This window comes from Saccopteryx bilineata, chromosome 5 (assembly GCF_036850765.1).
Source record: "Saccopteryx bilineata isolate mSacBil1 chromosome 5, mSacBil1_pri_phased_curated, whole genome shotgun sequence".
Lineage (NCBI taxonomy): Eukaryota > Metazoa > Chordata > Mammalia > Chiroptera > Emballonuridae > Saccopteryx > Saccopteryx bilineata.
The window spans coordinates 65157465-65170598 of record NC_089494.1 but is presented as its reverse complement, the minus strand read 5'-3'; the positions used below and the strand labels follow the sequence as shown (position 1 = coordinate 65170598).

The 13134-nt window shown below is 37.0% G+C and overlaps 1 protein-coding gene across 1 annotated transcript in view; it reads right to left on the bottom strand.

Annotated features, from left to right (window-relative positions):
* Window positions 1-13134, bottom strand: part of TLK1 (tousled like kinase 1) — a 159468-nt gene that overhangs the window by 78382 nt on the left and 67952 nt on the right. The window contains exon 3 of the mRNA XM_066278681.1: window positions 11157-11228. Coding sequence (XP_066134778.1) covers window positions 11157-11228 — 72 coding nt within the window. The remainder of the gene's footprint in view (window positions 1-11156; window positions 11229-13134) is intronic.

Here is a 13134-nt window from a genome sequence, read left to right as displayed (position 1 = left end):
GCAAACTTGATGATTACTATAAATCATCTAAAATCTAAATGTTTCCAAAAAAGAATAGCATTTTTTCAACAGACTAGGATCACATTATCTTATTACTAAGTTATACACTATCTTAGTTATGCAGAAAGAGCATAGCCCATTGGTTGAGAATATCACTTTGAAATAAAAGACACCTTGGAATTAGAATTGTGACTCTAATTAACCTTTGTGTGCTATGTTTCCATACTCAGAGATGTTAAACTTACGAGTTGTAATCTAGCTCCACCAGTAATGTGTGTAAACTGTATTTTCTCTTCTTTACTAATGGAGCGCTTCTCCCAGAGATTTGCCCAGATCTCTAGAGGATATCTGGCAATACCTGGAGACATTTTTGGTTGCCACAACTGGGCCTATAGCTATCTCATGTGTTAGAGATGCTGCTAAACATCCTACATTGCTCAGGACAACCCCAGCCTCACTCCAAGAATTATGTGACCCCAAATGTCAATAACATTAAAGTTTAGAAACCTTGTTTCGATGAATACATAATCATTAGTAACTGACACAAAAACTACCATGCTACAACTAAGGTGATGTTAAATATATTCATTCAACAAATATTTACTGACCACCTACACAGTCAGCAACTATACCAAGTTCCAATTTTAAAGTATGCCATTATTATTTATTATTATTATTACTTTTGGGGTTTTTTTGCAGGGTAGGGAGGGGGAGAGCTGAGAAGCATCAACTCATAATTGTGGCACTCTAGTTATTCATTGATTACTTCTCACATATGCCTTGACTGAGAGGCTCCAGCTGAGCTATTAAGTGACCCCTTGCTCAAGCCAGCAACCTTGGGCTTCAAGCCAGCAACCCGGTGCTGAAGCCGGGGACCCCACGCTCAAGCTGGTGAGCCTGCATTCAAGCCAGCGACCTGAGTTTCAAACCTGGGACCTCAGCGTCCTAGGTAAACGCTCTAGCCATTGCACCACCACTAGTCAAGCTGTCTTCATTCTTTAAATGACCTGGCATTTTTCTCTTCTAATCTTGTTTTCATCAGTTGGTTTAGTGCTTTCTTGCTCTAAAAACTACTCACCCATCCACATTAAATGCACTTTTACAGCTATATGTCTACTTATTAAATGGCTTATTACATTACTATTTCAAGATTTCATAATTTACAAGAAATCGCAAGATTATCTAAACATAGTGTGCCAGAATTTCCAAGCAGGAAGGCTGGGTACTTTTACTATGAAAAAGCTTCCCATATGATCCTGACACACACTCCTCTCACCTTTATAAAAAAAAATGAAAAAGTCACAAGTGCCTGACCAGAGGTGGTGCAGTAGACAGCATCAATCTGGGATGCTGAGGTCCCAGGGTCAAAACTCTAAGGTTGCTAGTTTGAGCGCAGTCTCACTAGCTTGAGTGGGGTTACTGACATAAATAATCCCATGGTCATCTGAGCAAGAGGTCACTGGCTCAGCCCCCGTCAAGGCACATATGAAAAGTAATAAAAAAAAACTAAAGTGCCACAACTACAAGTTGATGTTTCTTATTTCTCTCCCTTCTTGCCCTTCTCCTCTTGCATGTGCTAAAAATTAATTAATTAATAATAAATAAAATAAAAACAGAGTCAATAGTAGACCCACATTTGGTTTCCATCTCACTTTTCTTTTCTGAAGAATAAGGACATGTATATTCAACCAGGATAGACCCATTCTTTTGCTGATGATCCTATCATATAAAATATTTTAGGGTAAGACACTAACTTATAGCTGAATATAGTTCCTATAAGAGCATGTCCTTTAATGTTAGTGGTAGAATTAAATACAGTTTTTTCCTTTTAAATAAAAGTTTACAAATATTTCCAGGATTTTAACAGGAACTTTTACATCCTGCCATTTTTAGAGTATTCATTTTAATAAGAGAGAGAAAAAAAAATTATTTCATTGAGATAATATATTTATTAGTGTAACAAAATGCACAATTTTGCATGCAGACAGAGTGCTCTCCTTCAAAACAACACTGATATTGTATATAGCAACACTGTTATATGCAATGTCTTAGTAAAATAGAAATAGTAATACTTAGTAAGATTTATGGTTTGACCCATCTAAAATAATAAAAAGTGAGAAAATATTACCAGCTAGAAGATAAGAAGAAAACAGTGGAACTCATCATATAGACCACCACAAAGATTATTTATCAGGCTTAAACATTTTAGAAAATAATGCAGGCAGCGGGATACAAAGAATACTTCTTTAAAATGACTAGGTGTCTAACAATCTTGAGAAGCTGAACAGATTTAAACAGAATAAAGTAAAAAACAAGGTAATTCATTCAGGGGGACTAGGTATAAAAATATAACTTTCAGTAATACTTAAACCATAAATTATTAAATTCATTTTCCAAGTTTTCCTCTTTTTTACTGGGTACTCAGACTAAGACATTAAAGAAAAGATTTGTCCAGCCTGACCAGGTGGTGACACAGTGGATAGTGCATTGACCAGGGACACTGAGGAACCAGGTCTAAAACCCTGAGGTCGCTGGCTTGATAGTGGGTTCATCTGGCTTGAGTGTGGGATCACAGACATGACCCCATGATTGCTGGCTTGAGCCCAAAGGTTTCTGGCTTGCGCAAGTGGTAACTGACTCAGCTGGAGCCCCTGGATCAAGGCACATGTGAGAAAGCAATCAATGAACAACGAAAAGTGCTGGAACAAGTTGATACTTCTCATCTCTCTCTCCCTTCCTGTCTGTCCGTCTCCCTCTCTCACTAAAAACAAACAAACAAAAAATCTCCCCAAAAAACCCTGTCCAGATTATAACATATATATATATACACAAGAAAAACTTTGATGAATTAAAAAAAATTAATCTAGCCTGACCAGACGATGGTGCTGTGGATAGAACATTGACTTGGGACACTGAGGATCCAGGTTCAAAACCCCAAGGTCGCCGGCTTGAGCACAGGCTCAGCAGCTTGAGCACAGTCACTTGCTCTGCTGGAGCCCCCCCACCTCAAGGCACACATGAGAAAGCAATCAATGAACAACTAAGATGCCGCAACAAGTTGATGCTTCTCATCTCTTTCCCTTCCTGTCTGTCCCTTTCTATCCGTCTCTCTCTCTTGCAGAAAAAGAAAAAAGAAAAAAGATTTAATCTAAAACCTAAAGTTTAAGATTAGTATTACCTCTGTTTTCAAATAGAATCATGACTTCCAATCTACCCTGGGTACCTAAGTAGTCACTGAGAAAACATTCAAGCTAAATACTATTAAGAAGGCAAAAAACCCAACCAAACAAACAAAAAAACTAGAGATGGGTATGTATAGAAAAACAAGGTTAAACACAGGAAATGCTCTTATCACTCTCCTAATATAGCCAATTTACTAAGAACAGAAGACAACCCATTTAATCAATTTATACAAGTTTATGTGTAACTTTAAAATGCCTTCTTTTAGAAAAAGAGAATTTATATTTAAAAACCTATTAAATAACTCTATCACTAGTTCTAGAAATGGAAACAATGCCCTCCTAAAGCCAGGTTCAAATAAGTTAAAGGCCTAATTCCCCAGTGTTCTTAATTTCTACTTCCTCTAAAATATATGAATAAGAAATCAAATACAATGTGGCCATTTAAAAGGTCTTTAAAAAACTAGCAAAGCAAAAGTAGTAATGCTTCAGTGTCTTCAATACCATAACTTTACCTCAAATGAGGGGAAAAAATATGTTTCCAGATTACTTTCAAAAAGTCAATTCAACTGATAAAGTTAATCAAATCTGCATTCATGAAATGGCCTTAATTAATCATAGTCAGAGGTGAATAAAGAAAATCAAGGCACATATCTATATTATAGTCTTTTTTTCTTATTTATTTGAAAGAGAGAATGAGAAGCATCAACTCACAGTTGCTTCACTTTAGATGTGAATTGGTTGCTTCTCGTATGTGTCCTGACTAGGAATCACATTTCAGGCTCAGAGGCCCTTTGCTCAAACTGGCAACCTTTGGGATCATGCTGGTGACCCTGAGATCATGTCAACGATCCTGTACTCACTCAAGCCAGCAACCTCAGCATCCTGGGTTGACATTCTATCCACTGTGTCACCACTGGTCAGGCCATCTTATATTCTTTCATTACAATTATTATAATTCTGAAAGTGGATCTATGTTTAAATGTCTAGGTGCAACAACTCTTCCAATTTCAATATACCTATAACTTAAAATATCTTTAATCTTAAATAACTCAAAAATCCCCAAATATATCTGGATAAGAAATAAACAGTAATTTAATGCCAATGTGCTAAGGGTTACAGCGAGTCAAAAAACTGATAATTAGATAATTACCCAGACCCAGGAAGGGAAAATAGAGATAGAATGTATTTTAAATTGTTCAACTTTGATTCAAGTTATATATAAAGTAGTATTAAAGAAGATAAGTATTAAAGATTAAATTGAGGCAAAAATAGAATAATTTGGCATGTATCTGTTTTGCAAACATTACTGTATAGCAGGGGTCCCCAAACTTTTTACTCAGGGGGCCAGTTCACTGTCCCTCAGACTGTTGGAGGGCCGGACTATAAAAAAAACTATGGACAAATTCCTATGCACACTGCACATATCTTATTTTAAAGTAAAAAAACAAAATGGGAACAAATACAATATTTAAAATTAAGAACAAGTAAATTTAAATCAACAAACTGACCAATATTTCATTGGGAACTATGCTCCTCTCACTGACCACCAATGAAAGAGGTGCCCCTTCCAGAAGTGCGGCGGGGGCCAGATAAATGGCCTCAGGGGGCCGCATGTGGCCCGCGGGCCGTAGTTTGGGGAACCCTGCTGTATAGTGTATTATATGCAAGCATATCAGTAGATGCATAAGTAGATTTAAATGTGCTTCTCTAACATTATTAAAGATGATGGAATTCAATATTTTTATTCAGCCTAATATTTAGTCACCCCTCAGTAATAAATAAAATAAAGCAGAAAACTATATTCTAGCCTGACCTGTGGTGGCGCAGTGGATAAAGCGTCGACCTGGAAATGCTGAGGTCTCCGGTTCGAAACCCTGGGCTTGCCTGGTCAAGGCACATATGGGAGTTGATGCTTCCAGCTCCTCCCCCCTTCTCTCTCTCTGTCTCTCTCTCCTCTCTCTCCCTCTCTGTCTCTCTCCTCTCTAAAAAAATGAATAAAAAAAATAAAATATAAATAAAAAATAAAAAAACTATATTCTAGAACATTCCAAAGAAGAGGTAGGGAGGAGAAATGGTTATGGTATTAATATTCATTATAGATTCCAAATGAGCTCTAAGATACACAATTTATCTTAGCATCTGGGGTAAGGTAGAGTGGGAACAGCAACTGTACAGAATTTAGAAAAGTAGAGGTCTTTGTGTTTATAAACAGAAGGGTCCTGGAAGAATTGCAAATAGGTGGATCAAAGCAAAATACTGAAAACCAAAAAAAAAAACACATGGGCTCCTTCTCGTATTCTCATAAAATAATCTGGACTTTTAGCTAGCAGATAAATCACACAGACCCTGTTTCTAACTCCTTTGGGCATTCTAAAACATAAAAAAAAAAAAAAAAGGATGAGTAACCCCTTCTCTGTCCCTCCCATAATTTGTATCATTCTCCTCATATCCACAACCCATTCATGATTCTTTCTGTCTGCTGATAACCTTTATTTTCACTGTGAATTAAGAGAAAGGTTATTAGATTTGGAAGTTCATCAGAAGAAAGGCTCTACTCCATTATACTCTCGTGTCATACTCACTACAATCAGCTTTATTTTAAAACTATTTTAGGAAGGAAGAAAATAGTTTAAAAAAAAAAGTCTGCTCTTAGTCATTTCTGCCTACAAAGAACCCTGCCCATCAGCGTCTAGCTCTCACCATTCATCCAGTCGGAGAAAGAGGTGTTGAGCTTTGGTTCTATTTCCCCCTCTCTCTTCCGCACGTCCCTGGTCCTGTCATAGCTCTGCTATGACCCCTCCTTAGCACAGAACATGTCAGGCCTGTTAAGTCTCCTTTCCTTCACAGTCAAGATTCTGCAAGGGCTGTCAATATTTGCTGTCACTATATCCTCATTTTCCAAAGCTTCCTCAACCAATTATAATCTGGCCTCTTGCTCTTTTTAATCTACTAAAACTAAGCCTAAGTGACAAACTCTTAGTCACTTTTTACCATCATTACCTTATATGACTTCTGAGACATCTAGTTCTACTCATTATTCTTCTTCACTTTCTCTTCTTTTCCTTCCTACTATCTATTCACCTCCTTCGCCCAGAACACCCATCTTGGCTGTTAACATTTCCTATAGTTGCACAAACTATCAGGATGAATTTGTCTATAAAAGCAGTTTTTAAAGTTTTGGGTCCCAGAACTCCTCTATAAACTCTTAAAAAGATGTTGAGGGAGGGGTCAATGTGAGAGGGAAAGGGGGAGGGGGAGGGGCACAAAGAAAACAAGATAGAAGGTAACAGAGGACAATATGACTTTGGGTGATGGGTATGCAACATAATTGAATGACAAGATAACCTGGACTTGTTATCTTTGAATATATGTATCCTGATTTATTGATGTCACCCCATTAAAAAAATAAAATTATTAAAATTAAAAAAAAAAAGATGTTGAGGACCTCAAAAGAGCTCTTATTTATGTTGTTTATAACTATTGATATTTTACCATTTTAGAATTTAAAACTAAAAAACTTTTAAACACCAGAATTCATCAGAATACATAAGCACACAATCCATAATTGTCAGTTATATCATCACGTGTCATACAGCCTCTGGAAATGTTCACCGTAAAGTCATGAGAAAATGAAAAATTTTAAAGCCAAATATGTTTTAGCATTATTTTTTAAAAGGTAAATAATGTCTTAGTACTGTTATAAAAATTGTTTTAACCTGTGGACTCCCTGAAAGTCTCAGGGACCCCCAGGAATTCTCAGACCACACAGTCGTTTCACTCCTATGTAGAAACTCCCAAGTCTTTATGCTAGCCTGACCCCTCTTTCTTTCCTGAGTTATCACTTAAAGCTAGGTACCTTTAATAAATCTTAAAATCCTCCTTTTCCTTCTTTACCCTCATGCAGTCATCAAACTCGACTGAATATACTTTTAAAATCTAGTGAAATTTAAGAGCCTGTTAGAGAAATGCAAACCCCCACCCCCGACCTTTAAACACGAGACTCCTTGGTAATCCACTTGCACATTAACTGTGGAAGCACGGGCCTGGGTGAGGAAAGCATCAGTAACCAAAGGTGGAGCATCTGAAGGGGAAGGCACATCCAAAAGGCAAACCTGAAAACACTAAATTAGAATCCCTCCACTTGAAGTGTTTCCTCTTAATAATAAACCTTGGAGGCCTGAAATTTTGTAAAGGCATGGTATTCCTCAAGTAAATGACCTTCCCAACTTAGGTTTTACTTCTATCCAGTCTCATCCTCTCCCCTCTGCCACCTGGAGGCCTTTTTCATCTCTACTTTGTCCCTTCGCCCCCACACCCCATTCCAGTGCCTCTCCCTCAGCCAGATTAAAAAGCCCAAATTCCTTATTATGAAATAAAACGACTTTGGAACTCTGACCCCTGCCTATTTTTCACCTTTCTTGTAAACCAGAATCACCTCTACAGCATGGTCTTTTTCTAAGCTCCTCAGGGGATCTAAAGTCCAGTTGGGGTTGAAATCACTGCCCTATGTTCTAAACACAACTATTTACCAAGCTTCCCTGCAAAAGCAAAAGCATATCCTAGTCCTTCTGTCTGCCTTCTTCTCATACTTTGCCCTTATCCTCTGAAATAAATGCATAGTCTTTCTTTACAACTATCATTTCTTCTTTGAAGAAAGACCTCTCTCTCTTCTCTTCCCTCCCCCAACCCTCTTCCTTGCAGGCAGATGAAATTATGGGTTTCTTGCTCTTTGATCCCATAGCACATTGTGCTTACATCTATTATAATAGCCCACACTGCTTATAAAGTAGTCTGTCCTACTTGACACTGGTATCTTCTGAAGGCAGTGATAATAACCTATTCATCTTATATTCTCTGTGTTTGGGCACATAGGTTAGAAGATAATAGATAAGCAATAAATGATTAGCGAAAATACAGTAAATTTTTGGAGCCAGTTGAATAGACCTAGAGTGATATAAAATAAAGCGAAACAAGATCAACACCTTCCTACCTACTAGGCAATTTCGTTAATAAAAGGAAAAACCTTTTGATCTACAATTCTTCATTTAGAAATAAAAGGCAAATTCATATATGAATTCATATATTAACTAAAATAAAAAATTTCAGTTGAAGTAAATTCAATCGAGGTAAAAGTAAATACCAGATGCTTTCAGTTTTAATAGTAAAAGGACAGAAGAAAACAGGAGGGTTCTGGGTATTTGAAGAGTACCGGGTAGGAGGATACAGAGTAGGGGAAGTTAAAATCTTCATAATTGCTAAGAGGGACTCAACAGATAATGTCTAACTGATGAAACAAAATAGCAATATATGCACATTATTTACATTATAAAATAGGAAAATTAAAAAAAGGGTGTGAAAAGGCTGGGAGGTAGAGAACTGCTTTTAAATAAAATATTTAACCTTTTAGTACTATTTGTTTATAACAACAGAAAACTATTATTTTTTTTTTAAGTAATGATCATGGAATGAATTACCAAAAAAATAAAATGACATCAGAAGACAATGGAATACTACATAAAACTACGAGGTATACTGGGAAAAAAAGAAGTACTTCTACAATTTATTGTTTACTTCCAGCAACTTAACTTGATAGTCTGTGAATACCAGTATCTTGATTTGTATGAAATTTCACTCTAAGGGAATTCATTAAGGTGTGCAGTACAGAAATAAAACCTGGGAATCATTTTCCAGACATGTAGCTTCCTATAATGGAAAGACCTAAGTAAATAAATAAGTAAGTAAATAAATAAATAAATAAAATTGCTTCTTCAAGAGCGTCAGTCTGGCATGTGGAAGTCCCAGGTTCAATTCCCGGCCAGGGCACACAGGAAAAGTGCCCATCTGCTTCTCCACCCTTCCCCATTTCCTTTCTCTCTATCTCTCTCTCCCTTCCAGGAGCCAAGGCTACATTGGAGCAAAGTTGGCCTGGGTGCTAAGGATGGCTCCATGGCCTCTGCCTCAGGCACTAGAATGGCTCCAATTGCAATGGAGTGACGCCCCAGATGGGCAGAGCATCACCCCCTGGTGGGTATGCTGGGTGAATACTGGTCAGGTACACGTGGGAGTCTGTCTGTCTGTCTCCCTGCTTCTCACTTCAGAAAAATACACACACACACAAATTTGCTTCTTCAAATGTTAAGGTAATGTATAATCTGTAGTCATTTCCAAAATATTGTTCGACTTGACTTAACCATTAATTTCTAAAACTTCCAGATAGAGAACACAGAACAGCAAAAGTCAAAAGATTTTTAAGATTTTCTATTGCTGCCCTTAATCTGAAAATTTCTATACAAAAAAAAGCGCTAAGGACATACAATGATGAACCAAATTATATTTCATTGCAAATGCCACTATGCTCTTTAAAAAAAATTTTTTTTTAACTAAAAATATAGCCAAAAACGATCCTTGGAGTTCTTTAAAGAGAAGCTGTCTTATCTTATAGACTGATTCCTTTGAAGGAATCAAATAGTGCATCTGTAAAGAACATAGAAATATGTTATAGGTGATCTTACTTTTTTTACTATGTTTAGCTATTTTAAGAAATCAAAAGTACCAGATTTGGTGAACAGAAAAGGGAAATATCTAAAATTATTTTATCGCTCTTTATAGCATAAACGCCTATAAAAGAGGGAGTATGAAAAATTTCTAAATAGACCCAAATCTGGAAATATAAAGAAATATTTCAAAGTCCAAGAAACATAAAGTGAAAATATTGTTGATACAGTTTTTGAAAAACTATCCTTTGTCTAGATCTAAACCTACAATTTTTAAAGGCTCAATTAAAAAACAACAACACTAAACTGTGACAATCTGGTGCTATACGGGCTACTAACGCTTACCTCAAGGGAACCTACTGCAGATAAAGTCCCGTCACTTGCACAGTCCTTTCAGCTGCCTGCCCGTGGTCTCTGTGGAAGGGAAAGCCTGATGAGTGAGAGCCCCATGCCACACTCCTTTGGAGTGTCAGGGTGCCTGCACAGATCTGCACAAAACTGTCTACCTAGAGAGTCCTAGATGCTTTCCACCACATAGGGCTGAAAAAGATGCCACCTTCACTATTCCCTTTCCACTGAACACCAGAACTGAATGACTAAGGGTTACTGAGTGCTAACAATTTTTTATTATTATCAAGGTGACATATCTGCACTAACCCAAATAGAAAAAAGACTAAAGTGGATCAAGTAGAAATAAGTTAACAATGACAGGGAAAACATATACACACAGACACATACACACATATACACTGAAAAGTAAGTGACAGAACTCTATAATCTGAGAAGAGACAATATTACAGGCTATCTCCACAAAAAGGGAAGTTGCAGCATCAACATGGAAATGCTAAAACTTAAAGAAATTCCTGTCTACACATTTTAAAAAGATGCCATCAAGAATATCATGCTCAATATGAACCATGGATCTAAATGACTACTTATAAAATCCAGTGTGTTTTCTTACTGGGATCAGTAAGTGGGTGGGAGGGGAGGAGACTTTTCAAATATTTTTAAGCAAGAAAAATGAAAATCAACAGCATACAATTTTACAAGAAATTTCAAAAAGAGAAAAAAAACCTTATACCTGTATCTCAGAAATTAAAAAAAAAACCAACCCTTACTGAGAGCCAAACTAAGAGGAAATATTAGGAAAAATAATAGAAAACTGTGAAACAATGTATTTCAAAAACCACCTCCATCTCCTAGAATTAGGAATGGCTATTAACTGTCTTCCATTAAGAACACCTATACCACAAGTTCACCTACATGACCAAAGCAACGATATTTTCTTTCTATTGCCAAATACAGTCTTCAGTCTGAATGCTTGCTCCATAAGGCCAGAAAAAATGCTCCTACAAAATACCTACAAAGCATTAATATCCAGCGCAAGAATTGATGAAGGAAAAAAAGCCTATTTAAGTTTTTAAAAAGGTGGTTACAGCTTTTACTTTAATAGCACCGTATTTAAAATGAAGCTACTTACCTCTGATTCTTTGTCACTTAAAGATCCCAAGCTTCCAAAACTGTGATTAGAGCTTTCATTATTTGTTGAGGCCTGTTAAAGATTTTTAAAAAGGTAAAAATTAGGAGTAATTTTAAATGAAACATATTACAAAGTAAATAATCTAGCTTCATAAGTTTAAATAAAGTATATAATTCCTTTAAGCAAATTTACGCACGGAAGTCAAATGAAGTAAAAATAAAACATACCAACCTCTTATTACTATAAATATCTTTAAAAGTTTTATCAAGTCAATGAATTTCTGCTGTATTTTAGGAACAGACTTAGCTGATTTTTTAGAATACCAAATTCAGGAGCAAAGGAACTGGGCTATTGTTAGGATAACAAGATCCCTAAAATAACCATATGACAAAAAACTAATGTTTCCTTTAACAAATATTAGTTGTGCTCCTTCATTCTCCTCACAATCTCATCAAATCCCATCCCATCACATCCACACCCATTTGCCTCTCTTCCTATTAACACATGGGACAATCTGAGTTTTGTTTGTTTTGGTTTAGTGTTTTAAGAGAAATTTTTATCATCCTGACCGTTTTAATTGCTTTGCTCAAGAGTTTCTATACTTCCTTTACAATATTTTTGAACTATGACAAACAGAAATGAGTTGTTATTTGGCAGAAGCTGCTTGCTATGTTTGCAATATGTTTCTATGATACTTATTATTCTGTGGTATTGTTTGAACCACCATTATTAGAGCAATGTCTTCCAGGAATGTTTAGGCCAGAGGATGGCAGGTTGGGACATACATGCCAAAGATGATGTACAAATGAACTTCATGTGCAGGCAGGCCAGATGACAGCCACTTTCTTTTAATCTGTAAAAGTAGCTGTTAATCCTACTATTAAAAGGTTGCAAATTGGACTATAATTACTGTTAAGACTAATTTCCAAACTGATGACTGAGCTATCACATACATGTCCAGTACTATGCTGGACACTGTAAAGGTTGTTTCCAACACAAATAGCACTCAAATTTTTTTAAATTATTTATTTATTTATTCATTTTAGAAAGGAGAGAGAGAGGGAGAGGAGAGAGAGACAGAGAGAGAAGGGGGGAGGAGCAGGAAGCATCAACTCCCATTATGTGCCTTGACCAGGCAAGCCCAGGGTTTCAAACCGGCGACCTCAGCATTTCCAGGTCGACGCTTTATCCACTGCGCCACCACAGGTCAGGCCAACACTCAAATTGATTAAGATTCAAGAACTATTTAGAGGAAGTTATAATCTAAGCACAGCAAGATGATGAAACTTGAAACAAAGAACACCACAAACAGCAATTAAGAAATGATAAACTAGAAAGACTCAGGGGCAATGGAGGCAGTGGCAACATTTTTTGAGCAGCCTCTAAATCCCCACGTAAAAATTAAACCCCAAACCTACACACATTTACATCAAAACTGATGATTAGGAATCTCTACAAAATAGCAGGTGGGAACAGATCACCAACAACATAGGCCCTGCATGGTATGAGAGGAAGCAGAAGGAAACAGGATGTCGCACAGAATTGACAAGAGACTCCCAAAACAACAAATGTGAACTGACCAGTAAGGCAATTAGAATACCGAAGCTATAACTGGAAGGGTTTCTGCCTTTTCCAACAGTGACTAAGTGCAAGGGATTCAGGGTCAAGTTTGAGAAGTTCTAGCCCCTATGAATTCTGGAAATTAATCTTCACTAAGGGTGCCACAATAAGGATAAACTATTGGGTATGGAAACAAAATTGAGCAGAAAAGGTACAATGAAGATAAAGGAAAAAGAATATCAAAATAAAAATGGGGAAGGGGGCCCTGGCCAGTTGGCTCAGTGGTGGAGCGTCAGCCTGGCGTGTAGAAGTCTCGGGTTTGATTCCCGGCCAGGGCACACAGGAGAAGCGCCCATCTGCTTCTCCACCCCTCCCCCTCTCCTTCCTCTCTGTCTCTCTCTTCCCCTCCTGCAGCCAA